This window comes from Danaus plexippus, chromosome 5 (assembly GCF_018135715.1).
Source record: "Danaus plexippus chromosome 5, MEX_DaPlex, whole genome shotgun sequence".
In the NCBI taxonomy this organism is placed as follows: domain Eukaryota; kingdom Metazoa; phylum Arthropoda; class Insecta; order Lepidoptera; family Nymphalidae; genus Danaus; species Danaus plexippus.
This window is the reverse complement of record NC_083539.1, coordinates 8,715,757-8,742,216: the sequence shown is the minus strand read 5'-3', so window position 1 is coordinate 8,742,216 and position 26,460 is coordinate 8,715,757. Positions and strand designations below refer to the sequence as shown.

General features: G+C 39.7%; 3 protein-coding genes across 8 annotated transcripts; 2 read left to right on the top strand and 1 right to left on the bottom strand.

Annotated features, from left to right (window-relative positions):
- Positions 1 to 69: 69 nt before the first annotated feature.
- Positions 70 to 5,242, top strand: LOC133320803 (uncharacterized). 2 transcript variants are annotated; one of them, XM_061529462.1, is made up of 2 exons: positions 70 to 315; positions 4,601 to 5,242. In XM_061529462.1, the coding sequence occupies exon 2, from the start codon at positions 4,601 to 4,603 to the stop codon at positions 5,192 to 5,194; it is 594 nt and encodes a 197-aa protein (XP_061385446.1). In that variant the 5' UTR covers positions 70 to 315; the 3' UTR covers positions 5,195 to 5,242. The 2 variants fall into 2 exon arrangements, with proteins under 2 accessions (XP_061385446.1, XP_061385447.1); XM_061529463.1 differs by lacking the exon at positions 70 to 315 and adding an exon at positions 4,119 to 4,338.
- LOC116769319 (probable LIM domain-containing serine/threonine-protein kinase DDB_G0286997) lies at positions 1,506 to 2,808 on the bottom strand. The gene has a single exon (XM_061529185.1). The coding sequence runs from the start codon at positions 2,491 to 2,493 to the stop codon at positions 1,618 to 1,620; it is 876 nt and encodes a 291-aa protein (XP_061385169.1). The 5' UTR covers positions 2,494 to 2,808; the 3' UTR covers positions 1,506 to 1,617.
- A 2,771-nt stretch (positions 5,243 to 8,013) lies between the features above and the next one.
- LOC116769290 (uncharacterized) lies at positions 8,014 to 25,972 on the top strand. Of its 5 annotated transcripts, none has more exons than XM_061527486.1 (31): positions 8,014 to 8,335; positions 11,997 to 12,134; positions 13,494 to 13,567; positions 13,674 to 13,801; positions 13,888 to 14,064; positions 14,286 to 14,446; positions 14,807 to 14,919; positions 15,059 to 15,240; positions 15,529 to 15,647; positions 15,736 to 15,938; positions 16,011 to 16,188; positions 16,264 to 16,440; positions 16,622 to 16,781; positions 17,077 to 17,244; positions 17,369 to 17,505; positions 17,800 to 17,904; positions 18,135 to 18,276; positions 18,465 to 18,623; positions 18,902 to 19,039; positions 19,788 to 19,937; positions 20,057 to 20,244; positions 20,319 to 20,400; positions 20,552 to 20,647; positions 20,795 to 20,876; positions 21,204 to 21,388; positions 21,688 to 21,855; positions 21,988 to 22,153; positions 23,693 to 23,815; positions 23,903 to 24,003; positions 24,944 to 25,123; positions 25,345 to 25,972. In XM_061527486.1, exons 1-31 carry the CDS (start codon positions 8,250 to 8,252, stop codon positions 25,393 to 25,395), a joined length of 4,317 nt encoding a protein of 1,438 aa, XP_061383470.1. In that variant the 5' UTR covers positions 8,014 to 8,249; the 3' UTR covers positions 25,396 to 25,972. The 5 variants fall into 5 exon arrangements, with proteins under 5 accessions (XP_061383470.1, XP_061383465.1, XP_061383479.1 ...); XM_061527481.1 differs by having other exon boundaries at positions 14,274 to 14,446; XM_061527495.1 differs by lacking the exon at positions 11,997 to 12,134 and having other exon boundaries at positions 14,274 to 14,446.
- The last annotated feature ends 488 nt before the right edge of the window (positions 25,973 to 26,460 follow it).

Sequence of the window (26,460 nt, the reverse complement as noted above, 5' to 3'; positions counted from 1 at the left end):
AGTGTAGTGTACCGATAAGAACATTACTATTACGCTTTATAACATATTTTTAGTAGCTATAGCTTTATAACATATTGGTTGTAGGTACTAATAATGTTTTTATGAAAAAAACTATACGTATACTTTTTCAAAATAGAGTTTTCAGACCATAGACTTCAAATAAATCAATTGTATGTTTGGTTAGTAACCATACTACTTCCATCAACCGTATACTCTCACCGATTTCTATGTTGTCTTTTTCTGACCAAACACAAGTGGAGGACTAATTGAAACGTTTGGTCTGATACTGATTTTGTGATCTTCTGTTATAAGCAAGTACGTATAGCGTGTTATTTAAAATTAAGTAAGCAGTGAAACAACTCGTAGATGGATATCCTTATTTTGTTGTTTCATAAAATAATTCTCTCATACATTTCTTATAAAATCGTTACTAGAAACTACAAATACTATTAATAAAAATAATCTTAGCATTACTTGTTTGTTTTACGAAACACAACCAAACTACGAATTATTTAAAAGGTAGCATACAATTCTATAAGACTGTGAATTTTATGTACATTTTATAAAGTAGAAATTTAAAACATTTCAGTCTAAAATTTATGGATTCAAGTTAAATGGCTTTCACGGAAAGATATCGTTTTGTATCACGAACATTCTAACATGATAAAAAAGCGACTGTTGACTTTCCTATCACAATTTCTCAACAGAGTTTAATTCTAAACTTTTAGATCCTGGAATAAGTTAATGTGAACTTGATTTACTAGTACTAACCACGGCAGCTGCTATGATTAAACTATAGTACAACATATAAAAATATTACCTCAAATATACAACCTTGATCTCTCTGTTTGACTATCTCTTAAAAGTATCGTTCAAGCTATATCTTCAGAATTGCCTGGAAAAGTCTGAAGGAAATTTTCTATATTATAAAACTCACATTAGACCATGATCTTAAACATTTTGTTATTAGTCACTGAGTAGTTGCCACCTAGGGCCATTACACACTGACATACAATTTTAAAATTTTCATCATTTTAATGAAAGTGATGCCGTATGAAATATTTATAAAAATGTTTATAAGAATTTAAATGATACGGTTTCAAGGTACTTTCAATGTTTCCAAATCCAAATCGATGTTTTTTAATCTCAAATATTTGTTAAGGAGTTTACTTTAGTTTTCATTATTAATAAAAGGTCAACTAATACGAAATTGAATATTTTATGATAGAAATATCATATTGCTATACAAAATGCTAATCAGACTTCTAATCACCCTCTTTTTTATGAAGTTATAAACAAGAGAGTGGTCTCGATCGAGGACAGGGAGCTAATTCTAAGTAACGCTTATTTGGTAACAGGAATTTCTATTGCATTTGTAAATTAAATTATATATTAATATTGCCAGATTATATCAAGCATGTTTTTTTGCTTATGAGGACCTACAACCTAAGGCTACAACCTTCTATCTTAAAATAAATAACTCGTTTAGATTACATCATACAAAGGTACAACAACAATAATAGCCATATTTGTTTATGTCACTGTATAAAATATTTATTCATATAAAACTAAAAATATACAAAATTCTAAGTTCTATTACATTTTTATCAGTTCTATTTATTCAGTTTCCTTCATGATTTTTATCGGCTTACGTCTCAAAACTTTTTTCTTCTGTATTTGCATTGGATTTTTATCTTTTTTAACCTCTGAGGCCTCTTCACGTTTTACAACTAAATTAAAACTATTATCTGGTCGATCCTCATTAGAATTACGGTCTTCTTCAATTTTAGTGTCAGGTTGGTCATTTTTATCCATTTCAGTATTTTTCTTAACCAGCCAATCTTTTGCTTCTCCCTTTGAAATTTTCTTCTCGAATATAACGTATCCGTCTTTCGTTACGTACTGAAGAACTGGTGTCAATAGTTCCCTGTTCTGTTTTCTTTTCTTAGAATGATGTCTGTTGGATCTTCTTCCAACTACAGGTTTCTTCCACCAGCCGCGTTCATCTGAGGTGTCGTCTGAAGTGTCTGTACTGGAGCTGTCTTCATCGGAACTCTCATAACGCACCGGTCTCCTTTTCTTTATAGGCCTCCTATGTTTTTTATGTGACGGTCTTGGAGGTGGTATGGGATTTTTCTTATAAGATGTGTCGGGGGAATAAAATGGCATTACGATAACGGGCAACTTCTGAGCTGGCGGCTGTGGCACTGGCATCATAGGCATTGGCATGGGCATAGGCATCGGCATGCCTGGAACGGAATTCGGTGGGGGACCTGGCATTCCTGGAAGTGGGATTGGAAAAGGTCCCGATTTTATCTGCGAAGGGTTCGGAAACATCTGTGGAGGGAATGGAGGCAGAGTGACCGGCATCCGACAATGCATAGGAAGGTTTTGGGGTAAATATTGCATATTTGAAGGGCATAGTGGTAGTTCTGGCTCCTTTGCCCGGGCGCTTATGAAACCAATAACAAACAGAAGCAATGTGTTCCACATTTCTATGTTATTCTGAAAATAAAAGAATTCCGGTTAATACTACCATTATATACTTGCGTTTCTCGTCTATACTTTTTTAATGGGATTAAACAAATTGTAGTAAACATTTCTGACCTTTTCCTTTGTTTCATCTCATTGTATGTACATTAGGAAAGAAAACAATCAGCTTTATAAAGCACCCGTTCCACTAACAGCGGCCGAAGACTACATAATCATTAAACAATGTATCAATTGTTTTCTCACTTCAATGGTTGCGTGAAACTTATTCAATGAAGTTATGTAAAACATAAATCCGAGACACATTATGTTTCTAGTCATAGTATAAGCAATCAAAAACATTTTAATAATGTCATATTTACCATTTCAATAATATTTATATGTCAACCTACTAAAGGAATAACATCAATTCATTGTCCGAACGTACTTCAAAGACAGCCCCAGTAGGTTTGTTGCAATTTTGATTAGGTTAGAGAGAGGAGCTTGGACGATGGAATTGAAAGCCTAACGCGCGTTAGATAGGGGCCCGTTATACCTACACCTGGGTCGCAAGTCCCAGGCACTGTTGATGCTCCTCTCCCTGCAACGCGATGGACCCCGCACCTACACAGTGCATCCAGGGAATACGGAGAAGTTTTGTCTCTATAAAGAACTATCACTAGTTAATTCAATCTTTACCTGTCCCCTACACTTGATCTCCACGCCGTTCACAAATATTAAATATATTTAAGCGTAAAGAAACATGTAAATGTTATAATATCCTCTTGTAACGTAGTTAAACAATATTACTGAGTTTCTTCGGTTAAAAACATCTATTATATGATTTTTAGGATGCAACAAATGAAATGATACTAGATTTTTCTCTTTATTGCGGCTTCTAAAACACAAGTTTAAAATGTCTATTCCAAATTTGTTTTCCACCAACATCGGAAACAGTTCCATACTATCATCGAGACAGAATAACAAACACACGCGTACGAAAACAAATACAAAGAAACGAACGAGCCTCGGCGTTTAAAACATTCACAGAACTTATTTAATTTAAAAACATGTCTAAAGTTATTACAAAAATATAAGGAAGAGCTCTATTTGAGTTGTTTACAAATTTTTAGAATGTCGGGACAAGTTATGAAATTTTAAAAAATAAAATATAGTATTTGTAGAACACATTAGAACAGTCCTGGAAGTAAAAAACATCACCACGCTAGTAAAAAATGCTAGTGGAATTATATACACATTAAATTTAAACCAGGAACATGGCAGTATGGAACTGGTTTCTGAGATTCAACAACTTTAAACAGATCTTCTGTTGCACGGGGGTGACACTCGTTTCGAGCTAGACTTTGTATAAACTACAATTTCATATCAATTTCTCAAGCTTCACTCATATACTTTGTTTCAATTTGCAGCAGGGAATCATAATCATACTAATATAAAAAAAACTGTTTTTGTAACTAGTTTATTTGTTATCCACCTCTAGCAGCTAAGACATATCTACATTTAAATAAAACTAATATTTTTCGGATTATACTACGCGTATTTTATTATTTTAAGAAACCACATTCTACCGACGTTTCGGTTACTTTGCAGCAAATATTAGTTTTATTTAATTAAATACTCGCGAAAGTCTTAGATCTCATTATGTCTACATTTATCATCACGAGATCATCATCATATATGCAATTACTCAATTTATTGGTCTCATAAGCATACAATTTAATTCTTATTTTTTCTAAATCATAACCAATCCTACAACAAAAGCTATTGTTATAAGAGCACTATTTAAGGCAAAATGTCTTTAGTTTTGTTACTAGTACACCAAGAGCACGCGTTGCGGCGCTGAGCAAGGTATTTGACGTTTATTAAATATATATATGTAAATTTATATTGCAATTTGGTTCAAAATTGTATGCTTAAATACTAATTGTGTACTTGCCGTTTCATCGTGGTCAACTTGTGACCTAGGTAGTAAGGTACATAAATACACAGTTTTTTACATTATATCAGTAATAGTGCGTCGAGAATGTCTCAGATTTTTTATTCATATTTAAAATAAAACTTCGTTAACACTATACGTACTTACTAAAAGTATTAAAAATAATTTTCACAGATGGTCTCATTGGTACCCCTTCATGCGGTAATAACCCTCCATATGGTTTTGGGAACCGTGTCTCAATACCTTCAAGGACCTGGTTTCCAGAACCCATCCATGCAATCCATGCGAGCGAATATTCCAGGGCCTATAGTATTAAATTCTGCCATGCAAATGCCTATCGGTTACCCACAGCAACGGTTGCCTGTTGTCATGATGCCTTACCATTCAAAAGCCGCAGATAAAAAGTATTTAAAGCACAAAAAACGCCGCCCAAAGAAGTATTATAGGGAATCAGATTCAACCAGCTCCAGTGACAGCGATGAAAGTTGCTCATCCAGCAACGAATACCTGAGACCGAGGCGAAGATCCGGTCACAAGAGGAAACGTCAAGTACTTACACCGGTTATATCGTACGTCACAAGAAACGGCCGAGTTGTGTATCAGAAAAAGATCAAGAAAGACAACGCTGGTGACTGGCTCGATATTGGAAAAAAGAAGATTCCCTCTCGACTGGTGGAGGAAATGAGAGATCAAGAAAGTGGTGAGATGACAATTAGAGACTTAAAACATAAATATGGACTGAAATCTGCCCACAACCATGACAAATAATCTGTACTTGTTGTTTGTTTGTTTTTTTTTTATATTTATACAATTTTAATAAAGGATTGTTGGATTTTTACTTTATGATTTAAATATTGAGATAGTGTGGAACATCCTAACAAAACGCATGTGATAAAACCCCCCTAGAAGTATTAGAGTAGCATTAACTTTATTATCACTTAGTAGACTTCTTACTTTCTCATCATCAATATCACTCTCATCTCAAATAGTAAAAATTTGAAGTCGAATCTTGCCCAAACCTCATTAAAGAATATTTAGTCTATAAATAAATACTATTGCAGTAAAAATAAAAGAGATATTGTTTTAGAATTTCGATCGGTAATTTTTATACGATTGTTTATTGTCTCTTTTTTAACTCTCTTCAATATATTTCAAAATATTATGGGATATTAAAATGTATTGGGGTGATAAGGAGGCGATCGAAGCAATAAAGGACACAATATTAAACATGTCGCTAATATTAAAATATTAGTTTTCACAGCCTCTGTGAGACGCACTGGTTGTTAACTAAGTGATAATTTGAAAATCAAAAGAGTAATAAATTTAAAATAACAAGAGATGCAGTACGAAAACGGACGTCAAACAACGGTTTAGTTTACGAATGACAAAAGTTTTACTACTGATACAACTTGGTCTTGGTCTTGTTCTTGCAAAAAGAGTCTTGCAAGTCTTGCAAACATTACTTTAGATATTAGAACAACGCCAAAGAGTAGGTACATTTTGAGCTTGAATTAATAGAGGAGTGATAAAGCCGATCATCATCATCATCATCATCAGCCTATCGGAACTCACTGCGGAGCAAAGGCCTGTTCTCACATGGAGAAGGTTAGAGCATTAATCACCACGCTTGCTCAAGACTGGTTGGCGATTTCAATCTTACAATTTGAAATTATAAGACCAGGTTTCCTCACGATGTTTTCCTTCACCGTCCGTCAGTGATGCCTAAATACTCTTAGAAAGTACATATGATTCGGAAAAGATCACGTTGGTACTTGCCAGGTTCTGAAGCCGCGCCCTCACGTGGGAGAGGCGGGCTTTTAACCTCCAGGCCAGCACGACTTTTTTTCCAACCAATATAAAGACCAAGCAAATAAAAAATTTGATTTTTGGAAAAATAATCGATTTTTTAATATATTTTCAAACTTTAAAAGAAATTATATTTATATGCGAAAAACTAAAAAAAAAAATTTTTCAATTAATTAACAATAAAGAATTGATAATATTTTAAAAATAACCACATGGCTAAGAACGCGCCACGAGTGGTCGGCATGCTTGTGACATCACAATTTAAAAGAATTTGAAGATAATACAGTGTCAACAGCGTCTACTCGTGAAAATATCCGAAATTTTATTTAAAAAATAATAATAGTATGTAATGTGTAATAAAGGATTTATAAATGCTGATTCCGATGTGGACATATTTATGATAAACCTATTTTAAAAAAAATGATATATTGTTCAATCCAGCTGGAGTTTGAGGTGCTAAAGCATCAAGGTAAGTTTGAAAAAAAATATTATGAATTAAAATATCCAATCATCTATTCTATTAAATACAATTAATATAATTTTTTTTAATACTATGAGTTTTAAAGCTACAATTTGGAGTTTTGTTGAAAAATTTTTGTTATTGAATTCTATTTATTAAATTTATTCGTTTTCACAAATAATTGTTGATTGCTATATTATTATAAAATACTTAAATCAAAATAAACTTTACAACAAAAAAAAATTGATGTTGTTTTGGGATTAGGTCGTCGCTCTGCTTGGAACCATTCATAACACGTTGAACATCTTGAGGAACATTCACAATATTTTTTCGGGGGTTGTATTTGTAGTATTCGTACATTACGGTACGATGCAAGCACGATAAATCATATTGCACGCTTTTTATATTATTCGATTACTTTGGAACACTTGTACTCTGTGGCGGCAATCAAACGGTGTCAAATATTGTGCGAGCGGCGCGGCGGCGACGATTGTTTGTATGCGCAATAGAAACCAGCGCACGTGTATCTTGACCTTGTACTTCCGAGTTCAGTACCTGACCTTTGATGATGCCGACAAGGCAACGCTCAGTACCCGACCTTTCATGATGCCGACAAGGCACCGGTCACTATGACACACAATGCCGATGGTCTAAACTAGGGATGCAGTCTTTTTCCTTTTAATGGATGGTACCTAGTGTTCGTAATAAGTCCAATTTTCCAAAAAAATCATATACTTTTTGCGTCTCATAGATTCTCTAAGCGTATACCCCGAACTCCTGTACTTACTCCCTGAAACGACCCGCAGTCTTAACTGCAAGACTAAAGAGTTTTGCAGGCTTGGTCATGTTCTTGCTTAAATCTTGCACAGTCAGTCTTGGTCTTGGTCTTCCAAAAATATGCGGTCTTAGTCTTGTTCTTGCATTTTTGCAAACTGCAGGACCAAGACCGATTTTGGGCAACACTACGGACAAGTTTCTTGCAAAATCACAAATCTTACGTCAAAAACAGATACCTATACATCAGGACAGATTACTATACATCAGGGAAAGCTACATAAACGTAAAAACCAAACAAATTATAAATTTTCAATTTATTTAAATTTCATCATAATATAGAAGAATGCCTTACTATCTTATTTCTAAATTGAAAAATTGTTGAATCATTTATAGGAACGCAATTACAAATAATTTAATGTACACACTGCCTTAAAATGATGAATATGTCATATAGTCTGAAAACTGAATATATGTAGACCTTACCTAACATATCATGTGAGTGAAAGACCTACCTATGTCATTGACAACTAAAGTTTTAATGGCGTTCAAATGACATTCATTTAGTGTGACGTTTACCGTTCATTGATGAGGTGGTGACATTTTTTTTTAATAATGTTATTTTGCCGGTAAATAAAACGGATCGTGGCCAATGTCAAAGGTTATAATAGTATTATAGTGTTTAATTTATAGAAACCCTATAAAGTGCGTAGTCGATGTTCTTTCAAACGGTAATGTGCGAAACAAGTAAATTGAGACGATTGATCCGGTTACTTTAGTAAAATGAGTTCCGGCGCAGATAACGATTGGAAAAAGAATTTAGGATTTCCAATAAACTACGACTCGGGACAAAGTACGGATGAAGACTTGTAAGTACACCCGTCGTCTTTTAAGTGTTATTTTCAGGGATGTATAAATTGAGATATGGTTTGTTTTGCAAAATTTGCTCATGACCCTGATTATAACTGCAACGTATAAGGTCTATAATACTATAGGCTTAATACTGCCGTGAACATTATATATTATGTTTATTATAAATTATTATACAAAAACACTTACTTAATAGACAGTTACATTTTGTAAGAATTGAAATTGGCAGTATGAACATATTATAGTTAAAAGAGTTTGTATTCATTTTTAAAAATTTATTTATTTGAATTGAATCGCTAATTGTTATTTGTACTACATTGTTTCATTGTCCAACTGCTGCCGTACTAGAAACTGGTTTAAAGTATACTGTGTTACCATTACCCAACATTTCAATAGCTTTGCATAATCCAGAATCCTATTAATGTTATGATAAATAAAAAAATATTCAAATATGATAATCGGAATGCCTTCCACAATAAATGATTTAGTCGTTTCATTTAGTTGAAACAGATAGAATTATTATTCCTTTAAGGTCCCTTTATATCATTTTAAGTATTTAAAGAAATATGTTGTGGATAAGATACTTATATATACTATATATAGTATCAGTGATTTATAATACAACATCATTATGTATAGATGTCTCTAATATACCAGATAGATTATTTTAATGTGTGTTAATACCTTTATGAAGGGTATCACTAATGGTTATGCTATCACCTGTTATCATAGACAATTCATTTGTTCTATGTTCTAGTCACTCAACAATATTATCTTTATAAAGTTTTGCATAGACAATGTTTTAATTTTATAGTTTTAAATATTAATTTTAAATATTTTAAATATCACCAGTGAACATTCTCTATGTCACACAGTAAGTGTACGTTTTTATACAATTAATGCAAAAAATCATTTAATGCATACATTTTAAATAGATTTTAATAATGAATAAAAAATATGTATTAGTGTGAACAGGTGTAAATTTTTTAAACAATGTTCCACATTAGATAATGCTTCAGTTGCATTTAACCGAGTCCTATGTGAGGTTTGTTTTGCAAAAATTATTAAAGAAACATAATATTGAAAAAGGAAGATATAGATATGAAATATAAATTCAACTTTTTATAAAGTAAGTAAATTTATTATTTTATTTATTTATTAAAAGGAAAACAAAGATAGGTTACACTGAAGAAAAATTCTTAAAATATTGTCTCCATTTTTATACATATATTGATATTATTACAAAGAGTTACATATATTGTTGTTGTCATAATTTTTTCTTATTGAATAATTCCTTTGACTTTATTTCAATCAGTGTGAAGGAGGTGCTCATGTAGTTACTACCTCCTTGCTCACATATTGGTCCCCGTTTCCTGTTTTATGGATGACTTAAAATTTAATTGTTCTTCCGTTTATACTTTTCATATTAACTTTTTTATAATTAAAATGACGTATGTTTTATTGAGCATGCCATATATGTTAGTTATTCATATTCAAAGGAATTGAGATTGTATGTTTTAAATATAGTTTTATGTCTGCATTATATATTGTTGTTGACTCTGAGTCCAGCTGAAACTCCTTAAGATATTAAAAAAATATTGTAAATTATTCTGTACTATGATCAATATTTTTTATATTCATTTATTAAATATAAATAATATGCAATATTGAATCTTAAATGTAAAAGTTGTATCTATGAATAAAGAATTAACTTGAAAAGCATAGATTATAAATTTTTGGGATTGCATGGTGCAAACAGGATCTGCTGTTTAAAAAAAAATTAAGTAATATGAGCCAAAACTGATAAAATTACGTTAAAGAAGTGTCTTTTCAAATTAGATAACATCTTTTTGTCATAATTTGAACATTTTAATTTCAATTAGAATTGAGGCTTGAAATATGTTCTCTAAATGTTTCCATACGCTTGATAACTTTTAACAAGCTAATTCATATTTCATAAAAAAAACCGTTGTAGGCATCAAATAAAAAAAGGTTAACAAACTATCAGCTATATACGACCTCTTTTGAGGAAATTTATTAATTATACAAATGAACCTTCTTAGGTCTTGTTTATAATGGATAAACCCATGGTTACAAATATAGATATAACGAGATGCAGCACAATAGATATAGATTAGATATATGTACAGATATTATATATGGGATAGGGCGTCCAATATCCTGGAGCGTCATTGGTTGTGATTTTTGTTAAAGATATATGCACTAGACGCGTTCAAAAACTCTAAAACATCAATTTAAAAACTAAACAAATTATTATTAGTATATAATGTCCGTGTTTTCTTGTCAAAAGCTCGCTGGATCATGTGAAAACATGATTGTGACAATGTCTTTTTCTTCATACAGATTTTTTGCTAGTGGCGCCTCGTCTTAGTCGTAGTAATCATCGGTATACCCACACTACTGTAACCATACAATGGCATAAAGATTACCGGACGAAGGTTGAACTCATTAAATAGACGTCTTGCATACAATGAAGCGTTGTATTCCGCTAACTATTTAGTATATTATGAAGAATTTTCGGAAATATGTTGACGGTATATACGGCGGGATGTAAGTTTTTGTTTCTGTGCTGAGAATATAGCTAGCTCACTCTAGCGGTGTTGTCCTTCTCGATATTTGAGTTTAATTTTTCAGATTACCGCGGTTCTGTATTTAATTAGCAAACGTTCACGGACGATAGCAGGAGCCGCGCACTTCCTTGTTAGTTGAATAAATATCCTATGAGCTGGGTTCAGACAAAATGATAGTGTTCAATAGAAAATTATTGTTAAATCAAAATTATAATAATGTGATTAAAATGAAAAAAAAGTGCAGTAGGGTGTTTATGACCACAATATACGAATGTGTTTTTTTTTAAATTATTAGAAATATTAAAATGTTATTGATGCTAACTTTATAATTTTGAAAACATTAATAAATGATAATGGAAAGTCGATAGCAGACAATATGACAAGAAATAACTTCTAATCTCCTTATTATAACACGAAATACTTTATAAAGATAATAACGTTAGTGAAGGACTGAAGGAATCAATTAAGATACAAAAATACCTCTGAGCAGTACACTATTACATGAAATTATTAACGCTACGTTCACCATACAAGAGTCATTTTATTTCGACTTATTGCCTAGGCTAATGTGTCAACCTTTGACGTTACCCTATTCATCTGTCGGCTGTAATTCGACATGCAATAAATAGAGGAAAAATATAGAGCCTATAAAACTAAAGTTACGCTTTTCGCATAATTTTCTCCATAAACTTCATAGAGTTACTCTATTTAAGTCGTATCACATCGAGTCGCCTTATCTGATATATGCATTATAACAACACGCTTCGAACATTATCAGAGTAAACAAATTATTTTGGGGATCGTCATGTTAAGGGGGAGACGATATGGCTCAGATCACTGACTGACAACAAAACATGAATATAGAAGTGACTGTCTTCCGCTTAACACTTCCATTAATAATATATAACGATAAACTCATAGACTACCGAATTAAGTAACTATATGATAGTATACTGTTTTGGATGTTAATACAGATACGTTAAATCAAATATAATGTACAGAAAACAACACAGCAACATGCTCAATGATATTGCGGAACTTGTTAAATTCACATTGTACTTAACTGCAGAGATACCAAGGATGTCGTGATGAGACATCCGCAGCAGTCGTCCAAGTATCTGCTGGCAGAAAACGGGGATGGCTCGGAGGCTGACCTCCTGGGAACAACTCCTCCACGAGCTCGCATCAGGGATAAAGAGAAGAGACGGTATTGAGACCCATAGGAATTATGCTTCCTTTCATACAACACCTAATTCTAAACCAGCGAGTAGTTGCTCCTAAGCTCCTTTTCCGAGTGTTGTTTGTGCGGACATCCGCACAAAACAGTCCGTGGTTCTTTGATGAAGCTTAATGGACTCATAATGAGATCTAAGATTTTCGCGAGTATTCATTTAAATAAAACTAGTATTATTCGGATTTACTACGCGGATTTTATTATTTAATAACTACATAATCCTGACGTTTGACACCTCGTCTGCCCGTGATCACGGTTGCTGCAAAGTAACCGAAACGTCGGGATACTAGTTTTATTTTAATGGACTCATATTTTTGTGGTGTCATCGTGTTGCTGGATGTTTAAAACATATTTGTATATACATACACATATATAATAAATGAAATATTCTTATTGCATCCTTGTCTAATAATTAATTTATACTCATTCAAGTAAATGCGTCCAATGAATTCCAGTCTCCGTTTGTTGAACCTCTGTTTGGACCGGTATTTTTGTCAATTTAAATTCAAATTGTACCTCCTTACTCTCTGCCGGTTTGTAAGAAGTTTCAATATATCTTTTCGTTTAATAAGATGTTGAGTTTGTCCTCCATACAAGCAAACCGGTATCAATGGCCGAGTTAAAGTACGATCACAAAACATATCTAGATGATAGTTATCTTAAGAATTTTATAATATGATTTATAGATTAATACATTTGTATAGTTACAAGTTCCTCGATAACGAACAACAAATCAATAGGATGTTTGTAATCATATGATCATCTATATAGAACAGAGCTTAGTATGGGAACACTGTACGTTATGATTCATACGTAACTCGTATTGTTGAATCCAATACAACCCGACCTTGTAACGAAAACCTCCCCGCTCCGAGGGACAGTACTGTTGATATTCATCCGCATGACTAGTGTATGAGTGTGTGTGTTCGCCTACGAGTGTTATACACACATGCACACACAACTAGTGATACGTTATCAGGCGCTAATTGTGCTATAATCACATGCAATCAGCGACACTCCAGCCGTTTACCATGGGAATTACTTTTGATATTTTATACTGATAAGACATTTATTAAACATTATTTTTTATATACCCATATATATATATATATACATTTATAATAATATTCTCAAAACTGTGCAGTTAAATTCATTATTCTCCGGCTTTTAGAACAATATGTGTTTTTTTTATTATTTTGATGTTTTTAGTTAATGAAGCTTTGGTTTTGACGATTCGTTCATCGTCTACACACAATGTAGCTAAACATGTGTATTTACTGCACACCGAATAGTTCAGATCCACTAAAACGTAAATAACAACGTTTATTTCAGGAACATTTTTGATTCCGGCTTATATAAGCCTTTGGTGGAAGGGAAGAGTGTCATAGAACCACCACTGCCTCCAGGTAGGATAATAAATACATTTTTAAATGACTCCTGCGTCTCAGCTTGTATGTATTAACTGACGATTACATCTAACGAGTACCTAATTACGTGTCGTTATTTTCATAGAGCGTTTTAAAAAGCGAACCAGTCTTAAACTTATAAGGACCAAGGAACGTGACTGGAAGGATGGTCAACGGGAGACCCGAGCTGATTCATTACCTTCACCCAGCCCTCAAGCGGCTGTTCCAACTTTGGTAGGGATTGAGTACAAAATAATACAAAAAAATATATTTTTTTAATCATGATTTGAATGTTCAACTTACCTTACGTTGTTATATAGGTGGAGTCATGCAATCGCTTTATGTCCCTCACCTCACGGCTCAAATGCAAAGAAGAATGTGAGGAGGTCCAAGAGCGGCATCAAGACGACGAGCTGCCAGCCAGCAGGGTCGACTTCCACAGCACGTTCAGTATGCTCATCAACATGGGAAACATTGATAAAGGATGTCGGAGAACGGTGAGTTCTGTCATAGTCGTGTAACGCGAAAATAAAACATCACTTGACATTGTTACGAGAACACAGAAACTTCGAATAATATAACACACTAACATGTATAGTCAGGGTAAACGACAACTCATTGAAAATCATTTTTGTGACGTCGGTTAGTAGTTAGTATTACTAACACAGTGAGCTAACTAACCCGCCACATCCCCGATAACCGGTAGGTGTGTGATCAGATCAGCCACGAGGAGCAGGTGTGGCAGAATGAACTCAAGGATCTCATCTGGCTGGAGCTGAAGGCGAAACTGGCGGGGCGGACCCTGGCGGCACAGGACGAGGAGCTGTGCGTGAGGAGGAGCCTTGTGTCGGGGATCGTGCAGAGAATTAAGGAATACAGGTCTGTATGTGGAAAATAAATGATAGCGCGTTAGAGGCGAAGCACCACAATACGTTTGTGGTTATTAAGTACTGTGGGTGCCTGGTGCTGATATGGTCAGTAATGATGCACTAATGACAATTGTATTATAAAATACTGACGCCGATAGACACGGATGGTTAATCGAAAATAAGACGCAAAATAAAAAAAGTATCTCTCGTTCATGTCTCGCCGGCTTGATATATAGCCATGAATGAGGAATTTATATTCTATATAACAAAAAGCCACAAGCAGAATTCAAATAACAAATTTAATGTACACACAATATTTTATGTTTCATTTTTTATTGTTGGCCTGAAGTGAATTTTACCACAAACACAGATTTGAGAATCCCACGCCGTGTCGACATCGCGCTCGGAGACTGGCGACTATCGACGACTCAGCTGAAGATCCGCAGAAAACAGGCTCTGACGAAGTAGTCACCGAGAATGAGGGTAGGACACAAATTATTACTTTTATAGCTAAAAACTTTGCTAAGAGAAACTGTTTCATAAAACTGTTGAATGTACATTAGAATACAAGACCAGACTTGTCAGGACAGGATTTATGAGAGTATCTGATTTTGTTTCGAAGAGGACTTCATATGCATCTGCATCGACTGCACCGCGTGTACGGCGAGCGTCGGGGCGGCCATGAAGCAGGTGGCGTCGCTGCTGGAGGCGGTTGACTCGGCCGTGGAGCTGTACCCGTCCAGCTGTGCAGCCGCCGCGGACCACCCCGCACTCTTCGAACCGGAGGTCACCAACAGACTCAAGGTGAATTACACCTGGACTTCTAAACCCGAGCTTAAATTAATAATCACAAGTTGCCCACACACTCTGGACGTCCCAGGTCTTGACAATTTTTTGTAATTACTCTCTATCCATCTTTCGGAATGAGTATGTTCTCACATTAGCTGCACGTTCTCATGTACATCTAAGGACATACTTCAGTAAGGTCTAAGAGATTCAGAGTAAACAAAGTCGAGTTGATTTGCAAGTTGTTTTCATCGGATCTCTATGGACCTGTTGAGTGAGCAGTGTTTCAATGTTTGACGTTGGCAGGCGATGTGTCTGTGGTACAACACGGCGCTCCACATGCGACTCAAAGTGATGTCCGTCCGTCGGATGTTGCGCTACGTGCGCGAGAAGACGAGGAGGCACTACAGCGTCGCCAGCAACAGGTACGGAGCGCTGTATTGTAATAAGACTTCATATAACAGAAGACTCTCCTCATGTTCATTCATATTATTTTAACAATGTCTGAATCAGGAAATCGTCTGTCGCCCAACGAACGTCTCAAGTCCGTTTCAACGTGAGCACCAGTCCCAGTGACTCCAACAACAGTGACGCCAGCGGCAACTCCGACAGTAGACCCGAAAAACATGCAGACGGAGACGCGGACAAAGACAGGAGCGAGAAAGACGAGGCGGAGAAAGGAACAGACGTCGTCGACAGCGGATACGGAAGATCAGGTAACTAGAACCATCGATAATGACGATCGAATAAACATAACGATTACTATACCATATAGTACGTGCCTGCAGACGCCGACACACCCGAGGTCGTAGTGTCGGACCCGTACAGCACCACCGACACCACCGTCTCCAGCGAGTCAGGGTACACCTCGGAGGCGGAGGACCCCTCGGACGTGTTCGAGCTGGGAGGGCTGCAGGACGTAGCGCAGCTCCGGCTCATGGGACGGACCGACGTGTCCGCGTACCGGTACGAGGCAAGCGAGAAGCGATCGACAAACTACGAATTGTATGAAATGGATTGAATATAGTAATATGTCCCCAGAGACTACCACTACGAGATGCTGAAGACGCAGGGCGTGCGGCGCTGCATGACCTTCATGAACAAGATGTGCAACAAACTCCTCAACAAGGTGTACCTCACGCTGATGGACCCCCAGGAGCCGGACGGCGAGCATCACAAGCACCAGGCCAGTGACAAGAACAATTACGAGTTCAGGAGGTTTGTGGAACATAACGAACGGTACACGACAGCAGCTGTCATATGTCATATGATCCATAGTTGTGGACGCTGCTTTATATTAAATATAGGACAGAACACAACGTATTCGATACAAAATGTTTTCCATATATTTTTGATCTACTAATGATAAATTGAGGTAAAAAGTAAATGTGTTGATCAGATACGGGTGTTGGTCCGAGGAGACGCTGTCCATGAAGCTTCCGTCGTACAGGAACCACTTCCTGTTGCTAACCACCATCTCCATGGAGGCGGTGCACGACTACCTCACCATGAGGCTGGAGGGCCGGCCGGACCACCCCTCGTGTCTTACCGTCAAACAGGTGCCACCACCACTCATATGGGAAGCCGTCTCTAGTACTGGTCATATACCGATACATGGAGTCACCAATGCATAGTCTTATGATCAGTTATAAGTAAAAATATACAGTGATTTTGATAATCACAGGTTCAAACACTGCACGTCTGATTATTTTTTTATTCTCTACAACGTGTATACATTCACAATACAAGTTTTAAATTATCATATTTTATTATGAACATTATTGTAGATTTTAGTCTAACATTATCTACAAGCCCCACTACCCTGGCCCTTCGTTTACATTTCCTCTCTCCCAGCTCATCCACGAGCTTAAGGAGGGTCTGGACATAGCGGCGGAGACTCGCGCGTCCTTCGCCAGGAACGTGCAGGCGGCTCTCAGGAACGCGAGGGTTGCGGAGCGGGCGCGGGGGGAACTCGCTCATGTACTGCACACCTTCGATAATACTGTCGAAACAGCGCTACAGGTGAGGGGGAGGGAGAAGGGATGTCATGGAACTGGAGATAAGACGAGCAGCGTGGTAGAAGACGGTTGCGTAATATATTCGTACCACAGACTAAAAACTAACATTATAACACTTTGGTTTCCAGCAATACCTGTCGTACCTGAGCAAGATGTCGGAGACGGAGCCTCTGAGCCGAGCTCGTCTGTCGTCCGAGTGGAGCTTCACCAGCAGACTGGCAGCACGGGCGCCCCCCGCCGCATACCTCGCACCACCGGCCTTCGCGTACGTACAGATGTTCACACACACATACACGCATACTAGCTTTATACTTATCTCTCTCGCGAAAGTCTTAGATCTCATTATGTTTATTTATATTGAATGTGTTCAATAATAACAATTCATCAAATCCAAAGAGGCAGGTAAAATTCAATACACTCAAAGATCAAAAATAATTAGCAATAACTGTCCCTAAAATAAATAAGGTCAAAGAAGTTATAACTCTCATGTTCCCGTTTAAGTATTTAAAAGAACGAAGCGTGTGTCGTCAGCTAGCTGACGGTGTATATCTCCCTCCAGAGACATGGCGTGTAACCAGCTGAAGCGGGTCCTCAACAGGTTCGAGGAGAAGTTCCATCAGGTCATGGACATAGAGCAGAGCGAACACTCGGAGGCGGAGGAGAGGTGACTGGTTACAATACATTACTTAACCGGGTGAACATACTCAGCAGTTTAAATAGGCGTTGCGACTTGTTCCATTAAAACTTGTTGAACTACAACGGTGTAGAGCTGGCTTTGTATACAGACAACTGTGAGAGAAAATTTTAGAGAAAAGAGATATAAAGTATAATATTGTTATATTTAAATTTGTCTTCCGAATGCTCTGTGGACTGTGTTGTTACTGTCGGTGTCAGGTACCTGGTGTACGCCTTGTGCCGTGAGACACAGACCATCTACTCCAGCGAGCGGGAGGCAGCGCTCCAGGCGGCTCAGTGGGCGAGGTCGCTGGCCGCCAAGATCGCTCACACACACCGGCAGCACTCTGATAGGATCTTTGTGAGACCAGACAATATACTCTTTATAAGCAGTTTAGCCCAAGTTTTCAGTAACTTTTTTTTTGCCAAAAATGTTTCAAACAATATTTATAATTGCATCAATCGAAATATTAATTATCGCTAACTCGAGGTTACTCGATATTCAAGTCCAAGTTGATTGTGAAAATGGTGTATATTGTTCTGTTTCAGGAATGCCTCATGGCCATCCGGGATTGTTTGGTTCGTCACACGGACATCATACTGGAGAAGAGCAAGCCCCTGACCCTGGAGATGCCCAAAGACATGAGGGAGTCTCTGGGAGGAAGGGTCAGGGAACTGCTGCTGCAGGTGTACAAGCTGGGCTTCGAGGTGAGTTGTAGCGTAGTGCATGCAGCATGACTCACTCAGATCTAACACCACTCACGTCCCAACGAACGTAATACTTTGGATGTGGTTTGACCGGAACAGCCGCGCTCGCGAGCTCCGGTTACATTCAGAATATTTATCAAAGACGCGTCGCGGCCACGAGCTATGTTGCGGTGAAACCACACCCACCCTCGCAAGTTGTATCCGAACCGGACTACAGGTGAGTTGGTTCGTGGTACCCCAAACCGTATAATATAATGCATGCACTGCACGCCGCCCAGCTGCACATGGAGCTGCACAGGTTCGCGACCCCCGCCCGCCCTGTGCCACGCCGGCCGGTGTCTCTCCAGCCGGTGCCGCCCAGCCGCCCTCCGCCAGCCGCCACCAGGCCGGGGACTGTGCTGATAAACACACACATGGTACGAGGGAATGCGAAGGAATAGACAGAGACAGAGACAGGGATCACTTGTAAATGGTCACAGTAGGGTCGAGACTGCGGGATAGATAAACTAATTATATAATTCTAAATCTCAAACAAACCTACGTTGTTTATATTATTAAGTTGAATTAAATTCAGATTTTTTTATTAAGAAAAAAAGGTTAAAACCGTAGTCTATTGTATTTCCACTATCTCTATCTCTGTCTATCTCCACTCCAAGATCCTCTGTGCGAGTCTGTTTGTGGTTCTGTTTGTGTCGCTGGATTTTGTTTGTAAATGTTGCAATCTTTGTCGTTTTTTAGGTGAGTTTTGAATACTTCAAATAGTCTGTGTATTGTTTGTTATTATATTTATAACAGTGAACGCGTCTTGCTGAACTCTTGGTGTGCTCTCTGCTTGGGTTTGAAGGTGTCTCTGTGTCCAAGACTGAGAAGGAATAAACAAAGACAGTACACATCAGCTCGGGCGTGGGGACCGCTTTATGGTGGTGGTCTATATAACATTTTATTACTGAAAATATACTGACTTTACTGGAAACGTTCCCATCGAGTTGTGAGATGAGAGAACACCTCATCCTGTAATGTGAGGAGCTAAATAAAACTAAACTAGAATACAGGGAACTACAGTACTGAGGATTATTATTTCTGATTTATTGTATGTTTTATATCGTCGCGACTAACACGACACACGCCGTATTGAGTTCAGTGGTTTGCTAATGCTTGTTTCAGATGCACAAAGAACTTTATAGGTTCGTGAATGAGACGCCGCAGAAGACTCCGACGAAAGGAACCTCGTGCTCGCCGCGGAACATCCGCTTCGTGAGGTCGGAGAGTATAGGGGAGGAGGCGGAGCAGCCCGCGGACGACCAGGCCGTGATGGTGCGATATACATACTACATACACACGGTCGGCTAACTGACATGAGACGGTGTTTGTGCTGTGTGCTCGACACCATACTGGAAAATTTACCTGCTTATATTATTATTATCATTCCCCAGCCTTCCACGGACATCGAGGCCCTCCTATCGGGTCCTCGAGGCCCCGAGTCCCCGGTCCTTCGGCGGCGAGCCCCGTCGCCGCCCCGCTCGGACTGTAAGCGTGTCGCTCGAGCGGTCATCGAGTTCGCCAAGTGCTGGATGAAGTTCGTGGTGGAGCGATGTGACCGCGGCCGAGGACTGCGGCCGAGGTTCGTAGACAACTAAAGAATAGTATGAATACACTATTAAGCTGGTCTTGATAGTTTAATGTGCGTGTTCCCAGGTGGGCCAGTCAAGGACTCGAGTTCCTGATGCTGGCTTGTGATCCCTGCAACACCAAGCATCTCACGGACGAGGAGTTTGAGGTACGTGACGTTTACATACTGGAGAACTGGTGAGGCAGGGGGAAAAATATATGACGTGTCTCCCAAGAATACAAATGATATGTAGCGGTGAATGATGTTCAAGGAGGAAGAAGATTGTGAGTGCAATATAAGACGTGTTTTGACGTTACAGGACCTGAAACAGCTGATGGACGGATGCATCTCACACGTGATCGGCTCACGGGCGGCCTCCTCACCCGCGCCACCCCGGGCCAGGCATCGGTTACATGTACGGACACACAGACACACACACACCCATACACACACATACACACCCGCTCACATTCACACACACACATACGCGCGCACACACCCACACACACGCAGACTATTACATATAAATAATAGTTCTAAATGTATTTATATAATTTTCCAGAGCCCCCTCCCCCCGTGCCCCGCGACCTCTCCGCCGTCCGAGAGAGACGCGCCGCTGTTGCTGCACAGGCTGGACGATAACGGTCAGTGAACACTAACACGAGTGTATGTCTGTCATTCACACAAAAACTACTGAACGGAGTTGAGTTGTTTGAAGTCCTCTCACACAGGCGGTAGACGTTGCTGCTGGTCGATTGACGTATGTATTATTTTAAGTTTGTAGCTCTCTTAGTCCAATTACGAAGTCCACGCGGATCAAGTCGCTGGCAACAACTAGAAAAACATAAGTGAACAAAACTACACACATTTTTAAACTTACCGCTAGGACTCCTACCGAGCTCTTATTAAATCTCATTGTAGACAACATTCTTGATTCCTGTACCGCATTGTGTATTCAACAAAACATGTAGTGTACAGCAAGCGCATCCTGGAAGCCGTGCAGCATCTGGACGAGTCCCGGGACGAGAAGCTCCGCTCCGCCAAGGCCGTGGGCCGGGCGTTGGAGTCCACCGTCAGGAGCTACGAGCCCAAACTCAGACAACTCACATTCAAATGGCAGAGAGGACTCAAAATAGGCGCTGGCACCTTCGGAAAGGTCACTGGAATACAATGCTAATAATTTATATACGTTTTTAACATTAAAGCAATTTAGAGATAACTTGAATTAAAGGTAGAAAATATAGAATAAGAAAATCCCCGGCTCGAGTCACGACGCCGCGACCCAATGAAAGAGGCAACTGAACGCGGCTCTCCCGAGCTCGCAGCCTGAGACTCAGTTGGGGTCGAAGATTATTTGAATATATATTGTATAGTCCAACTGTAACCCCACAGCTAATATAAGAAAAGATAAAGAAACATAACAGTTCTTTATCTTTTCTTTGTGATGTTCGTCAGGTGTACACGGTGGTGAACACGGAGAGTGGCCAGGTGCTGGCCATGAAGGAGCTGAGTGTGGGCGCGGGGGACCGGCGGGCGCTGCAGCGGGCGGCCAACGAGCTCAGGGTGCTGGAGGGAGCCGTCCACCCACACCTCGTGCGCTACTACGGCTGCGAACTGCACCGGGTGAGATACGATAAATACATACACGACAATGAACAAGGACGGCGCGAGCTGAACACTGGTTCACCTCGAGGATGACAGACAGACAGAAGGTCTACAGAGTGTGTGAAAAGATTCTAAACAACAAATTCCCAGGAGGAGATGTTGATCTTCATGGAGCTGTGCGTGGAGGGCTCGCTGGAGGCTCTGGTAGCCACTTCCGGTCCACTGGCGGAGCACACCACCCGCCGCTACACCAAGCAACTGGTCAGCGCCGTCTCCGAGCTACACAGTCGGTCCATTGCTCACAGGGATATTAAAAGTTAGTATGAAGCACCTCGTGAAAATATGGGGTTTTCCAATAGGGACGCTTGAACTTTGACAGCTGATTGCGGCCATGTTGTTTGAGTGACAGCTGTCAAATGCAGTGTGTTATATTCATTCCGTCCTCCCAAACCACCATGGCAGGTTACAGTGTCGAGCAGCACGTGCAAATCATAAAATTGTTTTATGAAAATGGGTCTTCAGTTCGAGCAACGTTCCGCGCACTTCGCCCGTTTTACGGTCGCGATGATCGTCCTGCCGAGTCGACTATCCGTCGATTGGTGGACAAATTCGAGTCAACCGGGTCAGTTAACAATCAGCCGGTTCCCGTGCGTCAACGTAACGCGAGATCTGCCGAGAATATCGCCGCTGTGCGCGACAGTGTCCTCGAAAACCCGCGGCAGTCAATTCCGCGTCGCGCACAGGAACTCGGCCTTTCGCAGACGACAACTTGGCGAATTTTGCGTTGTGACTTGAGCCTGCACCCGTACAAGATCCAGCTGACCCAAGAGCTCAAGGTTAATGACCATAGACAGCGCCGTGTGTTCGCTGACTGGGCATTAGAGCAGTTGGAAGTTGACGCCGATTTTGGCAAAAAAATCATCTTCAGCGACGAGGCGCATTTTTGGATGAATGGCTATGTCAACAAGCAAAATTGCCGTATTTGGGACGAGACCAATCCACACGAGGTTCACCAAGTGGCAATGCACCCGCAGAAAGTGACTGTTTGGTGCGGATTTTGGGCCGGAGGCGTGATTGGTCCGTATTTTTTCGAAAACGATAATGGTGTGGCCGTCACCGTCAATGGTGAGCGATACCGGTCGATGATAACCAACTTCTTTTGGCCTGAAATCGAGAATATGAATCTGGACAACATGTGGTTTCAACAGGACGGCGCTACGTGCCACACAGCACACGCTACGATGGAAGTTCTGCACGAGCAATTTCTGGACATGGTCATCTCGCGCGGAGGCGACGTGAACTGGCCACCGAGATCGTGCGATTTGACCCCGCTGGACTTTTTCTTGTGGGGTTTTCTTAAGTCGCAGGTCTATGCCAACAAGCCGCAAACCACCGATGCCCTCAAAGTCAACATACGCCACGCCATCGATCAAATACAGCCCGATTTGTGCGCCAGAGTAATCGAAAATTGGACCTTTCGTGTGCGCGCCACCAACCGAAGCCGTGGCGGTCATTTGAATGATGTCATATTTCATACATAATGGGGTCGATAGACCTTCCAAATAAAAAAAAATTTCGCAAATATCTTTCCTACATGTCTTTCAAAGATCAAGCGCCCTTAATGGAAAACCCTATACAAGTCAAGCTTGTGTTCTGAGGGCCATCCGGCACACACCCCCGGCGTTCTTCGCCGTCTCTAAACACAACCGGGTCACGGCCACTGCTAGCTTCAATCTATTATAATATTAACACGGGTCGACCTCCAAGCTCCTCTGCTACCTTTTCTCTCTTCTTTTCTCCGCTCTCTCTTTGGTTCATATATTTTTGGTTTCTCATGTTACGGTTGACGCGACAGGTGGTAACATATTCCTAACGAACGAGGGTCACTGCCTGAAGCTGGGTGACTTCGGATGCGCCGTCAAGATACGAGCTAACACCACCGCGCCCGGGGAGCTGCAGGGCTTCGTGGGGACCCAAGGTGAGATAACAGCTGACGATGACTATTTTGAGGAGGTTTACGTCCATTTAAGTTCTGTACGAATGCTCCTGTATATTGTTCCACCAGCTTACATGGCCCCCGAGGTGTTCATGAAGTCGTCAGGTCACGGTCGCGCCGCGGACATCTGGTCTCTGGGGTGTGTCGTCACAGAGATGGCCTCTGGGAAGGTCAGTTCTCCACACTATTTATGTCAATTAATTCTCCTATATATCGGTTGCTGCTCACTCCACGCCCGCACCGATTTAGATACAATGCGCTATGCATAATCTAAACTGAGTTTTAAAATATTGATTTTTCATCCAGAAAAATGTAGTGTTACTGTGGATGGGTGCGGAACTCTTAAAACATATTTATTACTCTCTCGGATCCAATATTTGGCGAATAAACGATGCGGAAACAATTAAAGCAATGAACTGTTTTAAAGTATTAAAAAACTAATGTCGGCCACACGCGTCACAGCAGACCGGAGAGAATCCACGCTTGCACAATACACGTATTTCGGAAGTGACACATAAGCGGCTGTGGCATGCCAGCACAAATGTCATTTCAAAGACATCTGTTCAAGTGTGCATACATGCCGCGCTACATAGGCTGTAGCAGTAGCAGTAGTTGGCTTCATTCTAGCGACAAAAAATCTGAAAATTCAAAAAAGACACCGAATTGTATATACTGAAGACTGTTTTTTTTTGTCCCTTTGACTTACGTTTTATTTTCCAAAACCATGGCTCATTCCTACATATATTTATAATCTTCTTTCGTCGGTAGGCTCGTTCATTTTGGCGCGAAAATGAGGCGCACATGTAGGTGGCTAGACCAATACTGAAACTTGCGCGAAATCCAAACCTCCACCGCTCACGTTCATGTGAACTGGGACGACTCGGACAAACGCTTTATTGTACGAGCTGGGAGTTGAAATTTGGAACTTTTTATGAAGTTCAGCGTGCCGATAGTTTGCACAGTTTTTTCCCAACACACGTTTGTAGCCGCCACAAAATATATCCAAACATATACAACACCTGTATAGTCTACCTCTGACGTGTGGGAGCTGGTTTTGTTCTTGAACTTGATAAATTTGTGAGGTGTATAATGTTCCTGCTCCGTCCCCAGCGACCCTTCTCAGAGTACGACAGCAACTACCAGATAATGTTCGTGGTGGGTATGGGGGGCCGGCCTCACATCCCGGACACGCTCTCCGAGGAGGGACAGATGTTCTGCGTCAGCTGTCTCACACACGACCCTGACCAGCGGCCCAGGGCGGAGGCTCTCAGTCTGCATCACTTCTTGATGGTAGGTGACAGTGAACAGTTCGTATAATAGATGGCGCTAGGCGGAGTTTATTCAAACCATCAGTGGACAATTTGTGTAATAGATGGCGCTATGAGCGTGGACTGAAACCTTTCTTATCCGTTAATAATGACCTATCGGAACATTTCCTTGTGTGACGCGATCCTCGTGATGCAAGGTCCTCGACTCACGCCAAACCGAATTAATAATTGTATTCGTTACAGGTGAAATCCGACGACGACTACAAGTGTGACCCGGCCTACCTCATGACGTAGACAAGGGTTCGAGAGCAGCTTACACGCGACGATGAGACGGCAGGCTACATGAGACCGGGTATCGGGCACACTAAACCCACTTAAAATGAGCCCCCGTTGGATCAGCGTCGTATACAACATGTGGATCAACTTAGTCTGTTCAATTTTTCCAGCATCTACGTAGGATTCCTAGTTGTATTTATTTAAATAGAGAATATATATATATATGTAAATAATTATCAAACAGACAGATATATGTTTGTACATTACACTGTCGACGACCGTTCATAACCAGCGCGTAGAGAATATAGGTGTTAGGGACTTTTGGTCTGTGAGATACTTTTCAAGGAAACTTCACTAGGAGATGAGATGCAGCTTAAAACAAAGCTGGGGATGTATTTTATTGTTGTTACGTATTCATTTTATTTTTTATTAATTTTATTTGAAAATGTATTTTAATAATATTGTGTAGCTAACAATATGAGCCGCCGTCGGTTCAGGAGCTGTTCGCGCGTCGAGGAATGTATTCAATATGTAAAGACATGAAACGTCGTTAGCGAGGCGAGCCGCCTCCGGACACAATAAACATTCAGTTGAACGATTCGTGTTTTATTTTGTTTCGGCCCCTCGCGCCGGCCGCCGCGCGATTGTTTGAGTCGCAGCTGCGAGTGTCGGCCTGTGAGTGGGACTTGCTGACAAATAAGTGGAAATAGTAAGACGCATGTACTGGAACGTTCTTAATATATTGAGATGTCTCAACCTTATCTATTATTCCTGGTTATTATCCTTCGATCCGTCCTGGAGGGGGAAGGACAGTATCCGTGGTACAATAATAGATTCGGCGAGGTCATCGAACCCACCACCAAACACTACTGGCCGTGGATGCCCGGGTACCTCTCTCAGTACGACCGAGTACAGCCTTTGTACTTTTACGGAATTGTTGGAAATACTTAACAGGTGAAAATTTTGTGTACTCCGAGCGGACGGCTTTGCACAACAAGCAGAGAATTCTTAATTTTTTTAAACAAACCTTAAATAATTTGTTTCATATCGCAATATTGTTCCTACATGTAATACAAACACGTA

What these genes read in the sequence shown, in the direction of transcription:
- LOC116769319 (XM_061529185.1), bottom strand. Translation starts at nt 2,493, where the DNA reads ATGTGGAACACATTGCTTCTGTTTGTTATTGGTTTCATAAGCGCCCGG.
- LOC133320803 (XM_061529462.1), top strand. Translation starts at nt 4,601, where the DNA reads ATGGTCTCATTGGTACCCCTTCATGCGGTAATAACCCTCCATATGGTT.
- LOC116769290 (XM_061527481.1), top strand. Translation starts at nt 8,250, where the DNA reads ATGAGTTCCGGCGCAGATAACGATTGGAAAAAGAATTTAGGATTTCCA. An exon ending in AACAATTACGAGTTCAGGAG is followed by an intron (nt 16,441 to 16,621) that starts GTTTGTGGAACA and finishes TGTGTTGATCAG; the next exon opens with ATACGGGTGTTGGTCCGAGG. An exon ending in ACGGCTGCGAACTGCACCGG is followed by an intron (nt 21,856 to 21,987) that starts GTGAGATACGAT and finishes ACAAATTCCCAG; the next exon opens with GAGGAGATGTTGATCTTCAT.